This window comes from Petaurus breviceps, unplaced genomic scaffold (assembly GCF_028583685.1).
Source record: "Petaurus breviceps papuanus isolate PSGF00001 unplaced genomic scaffold, PetGlider_PUasm1.0 490, whole genome shotgun sequence".
NCBI classification, from domain to species: domain Eukaryota; kingdom Metazoa; phylum Chordata; class Mammalia; order Diprotodontia; family Petauridae; genus Petaurus; species Petaurus breviceps.
Window position 1 is genome coordinate 15,467,375 of NW_027186352.1, and position 15,894 is coordinate 15,483,268.

Sequence of the window (15,894 nt, forward strand, 5' to 3'; positions counted from 1 at the left end):
TGTGTGTGTGTGTGTGTGTGTGTGTGTGTGTGTGTGTGTGTGTGTGTCTGCTGGAGGAGTTCAGAGATAGGAGAAATCACTTCCTGACTCAGGAATTCTTTATGGAGGAGACACACCTTGAAGGAAGAATGGAAGCTTGTGACAAATCCAAGGTGGTCATTGTTACCCACCAACACTTGTGACAAAGACTTTATTCTTCTAGCATTTTCATTCTCTTCTTTCCTCCATTAGGTAAATGTCACTCGAGAAGATTCCCCAAGTGAAGACCCAATCTTTCTTCGAACTTTAGGGAAAGGAGATTGGTTTGGAGAAAAGGCCCTACAGGGGTAAGTGGACATTGCTATTGCACTATCGCACTATTATTAAACTGAGAAAGATAATGAACGCCTGCCTTTCACCATAAGCTGCCGATAGCCGGAATCACTTATGGCTGCATGACTCACTTTTGTTGTTTCCAATGGAGTGTCACATACAGACAGACATTTGCTGAACTCTTAGTGATGTCCAGACTGATGACCTGCGTGGGCCTTCTGGAGGCAGAGAATGGATGAAATATTGACACATAATCAACTAAAAGGGGGAGAGAAAGGGGAGGACTCAGTGTTTCTCTAAAGCCTGCTATGTGCTGGACAGGGTGAGGAGCAATTTTAAAAGTCTTGCTTAAACTTATGGTATCTAAGGTTCTTTTTGTCTGTAGCTCTGGTCCTATAACATGCCTCACAGGGACAATGTCTCCTTTTACATTTCATGCATTGGGATTGAGTGCTTACTATGTGCCAAGCTCTGAAGATAGAGATAGAAAAGTAAGACTCCCTGATCTCCAGGTTCTCACATTCTAATGAGGGGGGGTGTAATGGAAATGCAAATTTAAAGATCTTCCCTGCCCCCAGGCTAAAATGCACCTGGAGCCTGGGGTGGGAGGCTTGTTTTTCAGTAGATACTTCTTGATTGGCTAGTGAGTCAATAAGGCTGTTACATTCTCAGAGCCAGGAGAAGGCTATATAAGCCCTGATGTGTAGCTTTGTTTTGGGATTCACTTTGAGAAGTGTTCTGTGATTTGATCTGAATTCTGGGAAGCTGTTGTCCAGAGCGCCCCCCCCCCCCTTTGAAAAAACCCAGATGTTGATTTGGTATGGATGTAATGGTTGGGCAGTTTGGAAAGCTGTCTACTTGATCTGTTTCTGTCTTGATAATTCTGCCTGTATACTCTGAAGTTCGGGGTGCTGAGCTTTTTCCCCTGAACGAGGTAAATGAAATATGTTTGACTGATTAAAGTAAGCTTGTTAACCCATTTTGAGTTGCTTTCCTTTATCAAAGCAGATCCAAGAACCTGTATGGGCAGCAAACCCTGAGGACGCTTGGGGTGCTTGCCGCTACAAAATTCGGCCCCAAGATCTTTCATGCCCATAGCATAGACAATTTACTTTTGAATTAGCACTAAGCATCTCTTAGGTCACATTTTCAAGATACAGAACTAAAGTTACCAAAATGGCTATTGGCCCTTAAACAAATACAAAGTACATAGCATAATCACTTCAATTCAAAACAAGAGGGCAAATAAAGTTCTGGGGGGTGGGGGTGTCCTTCCCCTCACACAGCTCCAGCCTCAGCTTCCAAGTACAGAGAAGGGGCTGGGCAACAAAACCAACAAGGTGGGGTCCCTGGGGATCCAAGGTACTTCATCCCACCCACCATAGTCACAAGTCCATCCTCCCCCTGGGTCCCAAACTGTGGGATGCAGCCAGGAAACACACTCAGTGCCCCTGCTTTGCTTCTCAGTTCTTATGTTTTCCTGTGGTTGAATTCCGAACTCCTGGGTTCCTTCTCCTCCCGCAGACGGCAGCCACTCCTGGCTTCTACCCAGGTTCCGATGCAGGCAGCTCACCATTCCTGCACTCAGCTCAGCGAAGTCCACATGCAGGCCATTCTTCTCTCCTGCTCCATGGCTCCACAGAATCACAGCTACCACAACTGGGAAACAAACAATTATCCCAGCCCCCATACTTTCCTTTTACTCTGCAGATCCTGTTCGTGACGCCATTTTGTAGCGGCAAGCACCCCAAGTGTCCTCAGGGTTTGCTGCCCATACAGGTTCTTGGATCTGCTTTGATAAAGGAAAGCAACTCAAAATGGGTTAACAAGCTTACTTTAATCAGTCAAACATATATCGTTTATCTCATTCAGGGGAAAAAGCTCAGCACCCCGAACTTCAGAGTTTACAGGCAGAATTATCAAGACAGAAACAGATCAAGTAGACAGCTTTCCAAACTGTCCAACCATTACATCCATACCAAATCAACATCTGGGTTTCAACATCTGGGTTTTTCAAAGCCGGGGGGCTCTGGACAACAGCTTCCCAGAATCCAGATCAAATCACAGAACACTTCTCAAAGTGAGCCCCCAAAACAAAGCCTCACATCAGGGCTTATATAGCCTTCTCCTGGCTCAGAGAATGTAACAACCTTCTGGACCCACCGGCCAATCAAGAAGTATCTACTGAAAAACAAGCCTCCCACCCCAGGCTCCAGGTGCACTTTAGCCTAGGGGCAGGGAAGATCTTTAAATTTGCATTTCCATTATAGGGGGCAGTATGTACAGGCAGGCTTAGCAACAGGGGCCTTTGGGGAGCAATGGCAGGGCAGGTGGTCCCTGACTGTTGGGAAAGAGGTTGTGGAGCTGAGGCAGGGCCTGGAAGGAAGTTCTGGGTTACCTCAGGGATGGCAGGGGTGAGGATTAAGACATGGCAACATCCAGCCAAGAAGAGTTGTTGGAATTGGGCAACAAGTTACTTCACCTCTGGTTTCAGTTCACCTTGCTTTGTAGAGTATCTGACCTCCCCAACGGTAGGAGTATGTGCGTTTTCTTACATACTGACCCACAAATCTGCCCCAGCTGTACTCTTAGCTTCCTAGGCCATTGAGAGATTAAATATCTTGCCAATGGTCACCCAGATGGCGTGTGTCAGAAGCAGCACCTGAAGCCAGGTTTTCCCGACTTTGAGGCTGGCTCTCTGGGCATCATGCCAAGGATTAGCACACTGACATCCCCCTGAGACCCCTCAGAGCATTCTTTTTTTTTTTTAAAGCAATTGGGGTTAAGTAACTTGCTCAAGGTTACACGGCCAGGTGTTTGTGGGTGGGTGCTAAGTGTCTGAGCCCAGGATTCGATCTCCAGGTCTTCTCAACACTGGAGCCGGTGCTCTTATTCGCTGTGCTACCTGGCTGCCCCCCCTCAGAGCATTCTTAAAGAGGAGCATGGAAAACTGGGTAGAATACTATGCTTGGAGTCAAGAATTCCGAGATTTGAATCTCAAGTTACTATCAGTGGAACCCAGGGCAAGTGACACCAGAGCTTCTGACTGGGTGCTTGATATGACTTGTATGAGCCTCAAAGCAGGATGTGAGAATAGGAAAAGAGGTCATTGGTGGAGTTCTTCACATGTAATGTATTGGTGAGTTTAACACTGCAATCTTTGGGACAAAGAGAGATGTGCCACCTAAAAATGATTACTTAGCAAAATTTTCTTGAAATATTTTAATTAGTTATTAAGAGGCAAAGTGGATAAGATCATGTGATTTTGTAGCCCTTGTTTTGCCATAAAGTATAAAGTTCAGGCCGATTGTGGAGACTGAGAAAAGATCTTTTTGGCAAAAGCACATTGCCTCATTTGAGCCCTTGGGATCCCAAAGACATTGGATTCAGAACTGAGGCCAAACCCTTTCACTTGATAGAGCCTGAGGCCCAGCCCATCCAAGTAGATAATTTGTTAGAGTCAGCCCCAGAACCCCCTTGAATAGGAAACACACAGCTGGCAAGATCTGGGTATCTAATTCCAGGTGTAAGAGTGTTTATCTGGAAGAATTAGCAACAGGGTGTTACTGATCCTCAAAATGGTTCAGAATAGAAACAGGTTTCTATTTCTGCTCAATTTTAAAAGCTGCATCATAAAACATTGGCTATACATGTTCCATAAACAAACACAGCTTGACAATTTGTCATTTTCTCCTTCCAGAATCAGAGGGTTTGGGCTCTTTCCTTCTTTCCAAGGTAACAAATAGAGAACTGTGATAGCACATATTGACCATTTACTTCCCTCCCCAAGGTCGCATCGCTTTCAACTAACCTACTCAAAGATGTACTGGACCCTCAGTGGCTTTGTACGTGCAACTGTTGGCATCTTACTTTGTGCTATGCATTTCATGTGGCAAAGCTGGAAGAAATGTTAGGGAGAATGTTTCCCCAAAGGAGGGCACCAATAGAGAGGATCTTGGACAAGGGGGTCTGTATAGATGTTTCTCCCTTGGTCTAATGTAGAACTCTCTGTGCTTTCAGAAGTTGGATTTTCAAAAGGGGAATAAAGCCAGGAGAGAGTTTTCTCTGAACTAGTAAAGACTAGAAATAATCTCTTTCCAACAGAACAAATTAGCTAAACAATAATATTTTCCTATTAGAGTCATTGGTCAATATGTCTTGCCCATTGCCTATGATTTAGGATCATAGGCACATTGAATTTGATCTAGAAGGGGCCACAGAGCTGTCTCATCCAAACCCACTATTCAGATAATGAAGATATGAAGGCCCAGGATGCTGAGAGAATTTTATCAAGATCACACAGGTAATATGCTTGAGAGGCAGAATTTGAATCCAGGACATTTGAATCCAGAGTCAACGAAGCTTTATTCCTAATGGATTGCTCGGATCACATCACTCTATGGCTCCAAAGCATTCAGTGGTTTCCTGCTAGCAACCAATCTATGAATAAACCAGAGACAGACAGCAGTGTGAGATGCAAAATGGATAATTTCAATTACATTAAATTAAAAGGGTTTTGTACAAGTAAAACGAATCTATCTGAGATCAGAAGGAAAGCTGAAAATTGGGAACAAAATGTTTTATAGAGAATTTATCAGATAAAGGTTCATATGTCAAATATATAAAGAACTTTGTCAAATCTATAAGAATACAAGTTACTCCCCAATTTATAAATGGTCAAAGGATGTGAACAGGCAGTTTTCCAATAAAGAAATCAAAACGATTTATAGTCATATGAAAAAATTCTCTAAATCATTATCGATTAGAGCAATACAAATTAAAACAACCTTGAGCTATCATTTTAAACCTATCAGACTGGCTAAAATGATTGAAGGGGAAAACAATAAATGTTGAAAGGGATGTGGAATAATTGGAACACTAATTCACTGTTGGTGGAACTGTGAGTTGATCGAGTAATTTTAGAGAACAATCTGGAATTATGCCCAAAGAGTTATCAAACTGCCTATACCCTTTGATCCAGCAATATCACTACTAAGTCTGTTTTCAAAGACTATTAGGGGAAAAGGAAAAGAATCTATATGTGCTAAAATATTTATGACAGCTCTCTTTGTGATTGCTAAGAACTGGGAATTTCAGGACTGCAAATCAGTGGGTAAATGACTGAACAAGTTGTGGTGTATGATTGTGATGGAATACTACTGCGCCATAAGAAATGATGAAGTCAATGCTCTTCGAATAACACGGATATACTTGTATGAAATGATGAACAGCAAAATAAGTAGAACCAAGAGAACATTATAAAAGCTAACGGCATAATGTTGCAAGAAAATCTTTGAGTGATTAAGTCATTTTGACTATTATGCATACATAAATCAACTCCAAAGGACCTGTGAAGAAGACACTGTCTGCATCCAGAAAAAGAAATGAGTAGAAGTAGGTAAAGAATGGTTTTATATATAGACACATATTTGTGTCTAATAGCAGCCATCTCGAGGGTGGAGAGGAAGAGGAAAGAAAAGGAAAAAAAAGAAAATTGTATGATAACTTCATTATATATTTAAAAGGAATAGCAAGTTATGCATAATAGAATTGCAATTTCGTATGCAATTATCTTTTTGTCTATTCTACCATGTCATGGAAATACTTGTTTTATTTCTTAAGTTCAGAATTAATAAAAAAAAAACCAACAAACTTTGCCAGACATGAGGGAGCCTCTCTCTACAATATGGTCCTGAGACAAATGTTCTATTAGCAACACCCTCTAAGTGGGTGATAAAAATGACAACACCCGCACCCTCCAGGACATGAAGTTCTATTGGGAGAATATGACACCAAGATAAGTATAAAAGGAGGCAGAGAATGATTAGGTCAATCAAAGGAGAGTTCGGAGAATGAACTGTAAGCAAAATGGGGCTGGGAGAGGGATCACATCAGATAGCCTTTTATCCAGCAACTTCCCTCCTTGAAGTATAAATTACAAGGCATCATGCCTTTGGTTTTACCTTTCTGTGGTCTCTTCATTCACATCCATCCCTATCCTCTTTAACACAGGACCTTGTTTCCTGAAATGATGAAGCAATGAATGAATAAATTAATGAAAAAAAAGATTTAAGTGCTTACTATGTACAAATCTTTGTGCTAAGAGAAAGATAACACATGTGCAAGGCTTCAATTGTAAGTCAGATGGAAAGGCCTCATGATCTTTAGGGTGCCATGGAAAAGAAGGGGTGAATGATTGCTTAATGTCATTTCCACTCATAAAATTCATACCATTTACTGATTTTGAAGCAAGGACTTTGATGAGGAGAATTTTCTTTTCTGGATCTTCAGTAGCTGTGGGGCTATAGCACTTGCAAGACTCATGGCCAAGTTGCATCTCAACAGGGGCTGGTTCTCAGGTAGATAGCTAAGGGCTCTGGGCTGGAAACAGTTATTCTTTCTTTCTCTCTCTCTCTCTCTCTCTCTCTCTCTCTCTCTCTCTCTCTCTCTCTCTCTGTCACACACACACACACACAGACACACACATACACATACACACACAATTGATCATCATTACAATATTGCTGCTACACAATACAATTTTCTCCTGATTCTGCTAACTTCACTTTGCTTCAGTTCATATAAGCCTTCAGGTTTTCCTGAACCCAATCCTTCAGCATTTCTTATAACACAATAGTATTCCATCACAATAATATGCCACAACTTGTTCAGTCATTCCACCACTGGCATGCTCAATTTCCATTTCTTTGCCACCACAAAAAGAACAGGCATGGCTATTCTCAAGGCTCTTGGGCTCAAGGTCCTGGGGCTTTCTGCATTACAATCTGAAGGGAGATGGAGGTCAAGGTGGTGGTGATGATTTGACTAACCTGGCACCTCTCTGATAGAGCATCTTGTAGCTTCAAGGTTGACTTGTCTGCCCTGTGGTACTTGGTTGGCAGCTGGTGAATGCCTGGCTCCTTCTTCACAGAAATCTCTTCTTTGGATATTGTCTATAAGAGCTGATCTAGAGTTGGTGTGGCCATGCCCAGGACTCTCGTGCTCATGCTGAACACATCCCAAGTTAGCCCTTCATTTCTGACTATAGATGCCAGGCATCATGTGCCTGACATGGGTAGACTATACACCCATATTAACCCTTAGAAAGATTCTTAAAATTGTATACATACTTTCAAGAGCTTGGTAGTTTATGTTATGCTGTCTCTACCATTCATAGGTTTTGAATTTTCACTAATGTTTTGAAGTCCTGGCTTTTAATTTGAGATCACAGGACCATAGATTTACCACTGGAAAGGACCTACTAGGTCAAGTAGTTAGCTATTTTGTGACATGAAGCTCTTAAAGCCAATGGACCCTTTCTCAACAGAACATTGTTAAATGAATAGTATTAAAAAGGAAAACAATTAAATTGGACTATAGTTGCCAAAACGTTTTTTAAATAATTTCACAGAGACCAGGTTAAGAAGCCTTCATTTAGAGCAATGCTTTCATTTTACAGAGACTGAGGCCAAGAAAAGCTGTGAACCCAGACCCTCTGATACTAAAGAAATGTCCCTAGTGTCAGAGGACCTGATTTCAAATCTTGCCTCTGTCCCTTGCTTTCCTTGGGGCAAGTCACTTAACCTCCTCCTGCCTCAGTCGTCTCCTCTGTAGAAATGGGCGTGTTCGATTACATACCCTCTGAGGTTCCTTCCCACTCTGTGATCTTGTGAACTGAAACCCTTGCCCCCACTTTTACCTATGTCTTCATGTTTCTGTTATTATCTTTTTCCCAAGCATCATTGCTCTAACAGAAGAAAAGACCGGACTTTTCCCTCATTCCAATTGTATTTCATTTCTGGTTTCTATCTGAACAACCTGAAACTTCATATTACCTGCAGCCTGATGGACTTTTCTGAGCATCTATGCAGTTTGAATTTTACAGTGACTGATCCCTCTTTATTCAGGAGCTAATATTTAAAATTATGGCTTTTCCACAAATAAATGTGTATTTATCAGGAAAACAGTTTTTGAAAGCCCTTTCAAGTTGTCCAGGAGTGCTTTTATAGCCCTAAAATGGGAAATTGGGTTCACAGCTCCCACTGAGGGAGGGACCACTGATGGTAATTTCCTGCACAGTGAATAGAACTTTACCTGTTAATTTTAGTCTAAGAGAGCCCAGAGTTGGTGTAGATTTACACACCTGGCTTGTATTTTTGTAAAAGTGATCATTATGGCCATATTATTGTTGTTGTTATTGCCAAGGCCATTTTCATATCTGCTACAAAATAGAGTCATAGTGTTTCTTCCCAAGGAAGGGCATAATAAAGGGGAAATCTAAGCAGCAAAAGTGAAGAATTTTAGAGATGAGGGAGTTTTGAACCCCATTGAATCCAAGCCTTCCCTGACCATCACTGATCCAACAGGGTGTCAGGTGGAATGCTGGTTTTGAAGTCAGAGTGCATAGATTTGAATCCTCCCTCTGATGTTTGCTGCCTGTGAGCCTTTGGAAAGTCACTTAACTTCTCAGAGCCTCAGTTTACTCATCTGTGAAATGAAGGAGCAGGTCTAGGTACCTCTAATCCTTACACAAGAGATTGCCCAATCTTGATTAAAGACACCCATTACCTTGTAAGGCAGCCTTTCTCCTCTGACACCGCTCCTGTGGTAAAAGATGTCATCCACAGTGGAAAGATCACTGGCTTTGGGGTCAGTGGACCAGGGTTCAAATCCTGGCTCCCAACTTACTAGCTTTATGAGGGAAATTTCTCTGAGCCTCATTTTGCTTCACAATAAAATCAAAGGTGGACCAAAAGAGCTCTGATATCCCTTCTACCTTTGGGCATCCTAATTGTTGGGAAGTTTTTCCTCATAGGAATATAAAACCTGTCTCTCTGTAGCTCCCACCATTGTTCATGATTGTGTCCTCTGGGGACAATGAGAATGATTCTAATCCATCTTCTGAGGGCCAGCCCTTCAGATATTTGGAAAACAGCTATCACAGTCTCCCCCTAAAATGTCTCTTCTTTTTAAAAAATTTTTTAAAATGTTCTTCTTAGGGGTCTGGGTCCCCTAAGGGCAAAGCATTATGGGAGCATAGCTCTAGGGCTGGAAGGGACCTGAAAGTCCATCATTTTCAAAAGAGGAAGTTGAGGCCCAGGCACATTTTCTGAATGCTAGCTGGGTGTGTAGAACAGGTTCAGAATTGGTAACTTAATGGGTTGCTGAGATATGAAATTTGTTTTATCCCATGGACCATCAGGACTGTCTGCTCCATCAGCTTCACAGAATACAAAGGTGATGGTGGTGACAGCTACTGCCTTAAAAACACTTTGAGTTCATGAGGATTGAGAAAAAGTCTATTTTTTTTCCTATTACAGATGAGACTTGGGCAACAACCACTTGAATGATCATTTAAAAGGCTTCACATTTCCTCAGTGGTTAGGGCAAGTGTTGGAATGTCCAAGCATTTTTCTTTAAACTGCTTCCCCATCCCCTGCAGTTACAAGCATCAGGTCACTTTCCACGGTGAAATTGAGGAAAAGAACAAAGCAATGGAATTCCACATTCTCATTTACAAAGCTTGTCACTCAGTCCATGTGAAATCCTCCAGGTGCTGCAGGAAAAGGAAAAAAAAATAAGGGGTGTTTGGAATTCTTCTTGAAAATAGGAATTATTAAATGTGTTCCAGTTAAAGCTAATCTTCTTTTTAATGACCTACTAATAAGAGCTAACCTTTTAATTATGCTTAATGACTCACAAAGTGCTTTACATTTATCATTACAATTGTTCTTCACAACAGCCTGTTGGGGAGGCAATAGGGGTGTTATTACCATCCAGTTTTAAAGATGGGGAAACTGAGGCAGATAATTAAGCTACTTGTCAAGGGTCATGTAGCTGGCCAATGTCTGAAACAGGCCTAGAATCCATCTTTATGTTTCCCAAGGGCCTGCCCTGTGCTTTAGACTCTGAATAGCCATGTGACTTTGGATCTCAGAGCTGCTCCTCATACATTAACAAGTTTGGGGGTTGCTTTAGATAATACTTCAGGACCCTTTTAGCTCTAAGTTTATAGGAGCCTATAGCATCTAACTAGCTATAGGATCTTAATTATGTGAGAGAACCAGTCAAGTAGCACTTTTTAAACACCTAATATGTGCTAGGTACTAGGCTAACTGGGAGAGACAAAGACAGAGAGACAGAAGTAGAAACAGACAGAGACAGAGACAGAGAGACAGAAAGAGAGGGAGAGGGAGGGAGAGAGAGAGAGAGAGAGAGAGAGAGAGAGAGAGAGAGAGAGAGAGGGAGGGAGGGAGGGAGGGAGGGAGAGGGAGAGAGGGAGTAGAGAGGAAGGAGGGCACAAAAGCCAAATGGTATATTTAGGGTCCCATAGCTGATATGTGTCAGATGAGGCCCTTGGCTCAGGTCTTCCTGGCTCTGAAGCTGGCTCTCTATCCGCTATCTTGCTACCTATCATGAAGTAGATAATGCAAGCATTTGTGTGCCCATCTTACAGATTAGGAAACTGGCACCCAGAGACGTTTAGTGACTTATCTTAGGCTGCACAACTAGTAAGTACCAGAGATGGGGCTCTGACCCAGTTTTGTTATTCCAAGCCCAACATTGTTGGGACTAGATGTTTGGGTTTGTTTTAATTTTTCCACCTCTTTTAAGTGGTGACAAAGAGTGGTCAACATTTTGGATGAAATGCATCTTGGAATGATGCTGTTTCCTCAGATGGACAATCATGGCATCCATCCATTCATCCATTCAGTCAACACACAAGCATTTGACACTTGCCATATAGGAGGAAACAATTCCTTATGTGGTGAACATTGATAAGGGTGTCACTCCCATATGATGTCGGGAAATAAAACGCTTTTGACAATTGGAGGACAAGTGAGTGGTGGTCATTGTAACCTACTGAGAGGTACTGAGGCAGCTGTCCATGAAGCTGGCATGGAACTTGATTATGATAGAGAATCTCCCTTCTGGTGATTCATGATCCTTCCTGACGAGCCCTTGGAAGTCTTATGGGGGGTTAGTTCTTGACAAAAAAGAAATAAAATAAAACTTTAGGAGCCTATGTGGTCTTTTCCTGACCACTGATGATCCTGGATACAGAATTTTGAAGACAAAGACAGATTTGGGAAGGGATCAGCTAGTTTCTTCTCCAGTTAGCCCCAAGTAGAGCAGGAGGGCCACACTCCAACAGAAACCAATCCCTGCGGCCTGGATAGTGACTTAGAGAGCCACTGATGAATATAGTCTACATTGTATTTTTATTTATTTTGTTAAACAACATTCTTTGCTAAATAATTTGATTCTGGGTCAGTGTCTAGTTTAGACCCTGATGAGTTTTGCAGGTGGTGAGTTTGACCTCTCTGGTGGAATCTGAGGACCCCCAAAAACATCCCAGTTCTTGTGCTTAGGACTGGAATAGTGGCGTTAGGAAAGTCTCTTCACCTGTCTGGGCCTCAGTTTCCCATCTGTCACAGGAGAAGGTGATCTCTAAAGTCTCTTCCAGCTCTAGAGTTTTGATTCCACGGTTGTCTGGCTGACTGTGGGAACACTGACTTGTACGATTCCATAGCCTACACAGAGCCCTGCAGATACTAGGTATTGGATCAATGAGTGTGTAAATGTTAATTGTTCAATGTATCAAAAAGAGAAAATGAGTGGATGATGGGACTTACATTGGCACAATGATTGTCTTGATTTTTTTTCTTGAAAAATGTATGTGGAAAATACAAGAAGCAAGGGATGGAGAAAGAGGAGAGAGAAGCCACGAATCAGTACACTGAACACATAAATAAACTCACTTGGCAGATGTCGATGGCCTGCAGTGGGAGAATAAGGAAAGAGAGGGCAGCAATTTCTATACTTCAGGCCCTTTACCATGGAAGCAGGTACTTCCCAGCTGGGTGATACAGGTCAAGTCTCTACCTCTCCGAGCCCCCCTTTTCTCATCTTTCAAATGGGCTTCTGACACTCCCTGCCCCATGGGGTTGTTACAAGAAGAATGCTATAGCAGCTTCTCAAGTGTGGTAACGATAACAGGGGGATGTGACCAGGCTTATGGAAGAAGCACTTGAACCATTTTAGGTAAGGATGATCATCCTTTAAGGCACTAGTTTTAGAAAGCACAGCTCTAAATATTGTTTGTGTGAGTTATTATGTTCTAATTTTCTTGGTTTCTGGTAACATCCTCATTTCTCTGATCCCAAGTCACAAGAGACCAGGAGCCAAGGAGCAGGCACAGCCTCCTTCTCTCTGCTTAGAGCAGAGGGCTGCAGGGGGCATTCTCCCCCACTGCTCACCTGATGATCAGTAATCAATCTTCCTCGAGGAAAATAAAGCCCATCTCTTTCTGAGTGAAACCTCATCCAACAAAAGCAAGTCAGAGGAAGCTTATGAGTCACACTCTTAAACCACGAGGTCCTCAGGAGTTGGAAGCCAGGTCCTATCCATCTTTAAACCCCCTACATGATGACAAAGGTTGTGTTGTATAATAGGCAGAGGGCCAGCTTTGAAGGCAGGAAGATGGGGGGAAAAATCCTTCCCCTGGCACAGAGTAGCTGGACCACTGTTGATAAGTAACTTGATCTCTCTAGGCCACAGGTGACTAACACTATAAATTAGAGAGGAGCCTTTGACTTGCCTCAGAGGAAGGATTCCCCAGTGGCATACTCTCTATGATGATGAGATCACAGATAGAGGGTTGGAGAAGGATAATCCTGTAAAGCAGCTAAGACATGCATAGCATAGCTCCTGGGACAGAGTGGATGCTTAATAAATCTCTGTTGATCGATTCATTGATTGGCATTGAGCAGGTTCTCAACTGCTTGAATGAGACAATGGCTTTAAACTGCTTTGTATATACCATTACCTACAATGATGCTAGCTGCCATTTATATAGGCCCTTCAACATTTTCAAAGTTCTTTATATAGGTTTCCTCATTTGGTCCTCACAAGCTGCCTCATGGAGTGCTTATGAGGAAAATGCTTTGAGATCAGTAATTATTTCATACTTCAATTTATCATGGGAGTGTTCCCTCCAGTGATGCAGATTGCAGCCCATGCATACCTACCCATTCCATGTGACTTGTCTAAGTTCTCCCACAGCTCTGCTTCAGTGGGTCCTTCCACCACCCTGAAGGGCTTTTTCTAGATCTCCTGTTATCCGTGGTTGCCAAGGAAACCCACAGTCTATGCATTGCTTATCCTTTTTTCTCATATCTGACCTGCATTTTTTTCCATCCTCCTCCTGCTCCTTCTCATCATCATCATCATCTTCATCATCACCATCATCTTCATCATCATCATGGTCATCTTCATCATCATCATCATCTTCATCATCATCATCATCATCATCATCATCATCCAGCACATTTTCTTTCACATCTCACTGCCTTCCTAGTCAAAATGCCATAGCATGATGCCTAATTCTGACTCTGCTGCTTAAATTATTCAGAGCTGTTCCGTTGCTTCCTACCTCTATGGATGTGCTTGGTCTTCCCTCCATGCCAGGAGTATGTGTTCCCTCCTCACCTGTACCTCCCACAATCTTTCTCCTTCTTTATAGCGCAGACCTGGTGGTATCTCCTCCTTCTCAGATTCCCCAAGCCCAAAATATTTTATTCCTCCTTAGATTTTCTTAGAGCACTTCATCTGTATTTGTCCTTTACCTCATCCATCAGCCATAACTTTGAGCTATCCCATAAGCCACGTTTATCCTGTCCCCAAAGGTAAGGACTATAAACTTCTTGAAGGTTGAGATGTGTTTTATTTTATTTGTTTGGTCTTTATATTCCTATGGCATTGCAAGAGACCTCCATGATAGTGGACTTAGGCTCATATGCTAAGACCATGAAAGGACCTCAGCATCCATTTTCTCCAACTTCCTCATTTTATTAAAAAACTGAGACCCAAAGAGGTTAAGGAGAATGACTCAAGTAGAAAGTGTCAGAACCAGCATTCGAAGCCAGAACCTGTCTCTGACTGAATCTCCTGCTCTTTGGGGTATACCACAGTGCTTAATAAATGTGCAATGAGTGAACTGAACTGGAGGATGGGAAGAAGTAACCTTCTGCACTTTATCCAGACACAAATGAGCCAATTCTGAGGAAATTCTTACTAGGGGGGGGGGGAAGGAAGGAGGGAAGGAGGGAGGGGGAAAGAGAGAAAAAAAAAGAGACAGAGACACAGAGAGAGAGAACCACCCTCCTTCCTTGGCTTTTCCCCTCCTTTTTTTTTGTCAAAAATGATTAGCTGCAATTGATTATGTAAAATCACCGCTTTCTGTTGTTGTGAGGCAAGCACTGCCTGACAGGCTCAAGTATGAGATTTATGAGCAGCAAGTGGAAAACAAAATATATTTCTTCAGTGGCTGCACAGACCTAACCAACGCGTTTTGCCTCAAGACTTCTTGGATGGATGTGAAATTGCCTAGGAAATTAGATGTAGATTTATTTTGTGTTAATCCTGAGCAAAAAGAATATGTTACAGTCCAGTGACATTCGTAAATGTTGCCCTTAGTAGAAAGAGCTGCTGAATGCGTGCTGGGGCTGGAAGATCAGTGGACAGTCAGACAGAGATCTTTTGTTGCTGGTCTCTTGTCTTGTGTCTGGGCTGAATTTCAAATAGCCATTTTGCATTTCAAATCCATGTTTACATAAAATGCATAATAATGAAAACCCTGTTTGATATTGATGAACTATAAAGAATCTTTCAGATAGAAATTCCCTGAACAAAACCTTTTTGGTGTTCCAGGAGGAAATAAAAAGACTGCTTTTAATAGGATTTCCTCATAAAACCCCCTTTAAAAGGAGTCAATTAGAAGTGCATTACAGATGCCTGAATAACTGATATATGCTTTATTTAAATAGGCAGTCCGGAAGCTGTCTTACCGCTGTAGAATTGGATAAAAGCCATTTCATTTCTACAACATAGTGATATGAACATCTGAACAATTAAAATAAAGCCATCTAAGTCTGAAGAAATGAAAATTCTTAGCTGTACAAATTTTATTGACAGTTAATCCATTTACAACAGCTGATTGTTACATTGGATACAAGGACATAATATCTGTGGATTTCAAGAATTTTTGTGGTTCGTTTACTTTTCTTTCTTTTTTTTTGGTAGAGACAATTATATGTCTATAGAGGCAGCCAAATACAGTAAATGAATTAGAATTAGAAATAGTTAGGTTTACTTTTGGTTTCTGTTGTTGTTCAGTCACATATGATTATTCATAACCCCATTTGGGGTTTTCTTGGCAAAGACACTGGAGTAGTTTGACATTTACTTCTCAACTTTTATGCAGGCAGGGGTTAAGTGACTTGCCCAGAGTCACACAGCTAGTAAGTATCTGAGGTCAGATTTGAACTCTGGTCGTTCTAACTCCAGGCCCAGTGTTCTTTCTACTGCACCACTGAGCTGTTTGTATGACCTGTGGTCAGACGATCATATATTTTAAGGTAGATGTGACCTTCTTTTTACAGACAGGAAGACTGAGAACCATAGGGGCAAAGTAACATATCTAAGGTATATATTAGCAAATGCCAGAGTGGGATTTAATCCCAGCTCCCTCCTTTCTTTTCCTCCCTCCCTCCTCCCTTCTTCCCTCCCTTCTTCCCTCCC

General features: G+C 42.0%; 1 protein-coding gene across 2 annotated transcripts in view; it reads left to right on the forward strand.

Annotated features, from left to right (window-relative positions):
* PRKG1 (protein kinase cGMP-dependent 1) overlaps window positions 1-15,894 on the forward strand; it is a 1,429,727-nt gene that overhangs the window by 1,179,178 nt on the left and 234,655 nt on the right. For both annotated transcript variants that reach the window (XM_069101811.1, XM_069101810.1), the window contains exon 7: window positions 232-326. In XM_069101811.1, coding sequence (XP_068957912.1) covers window positions 232-326 — 95 coding nt within the window. The remainder of the gene's footprint in view (window positions 1-231; window positions 327-15,894) is intronic.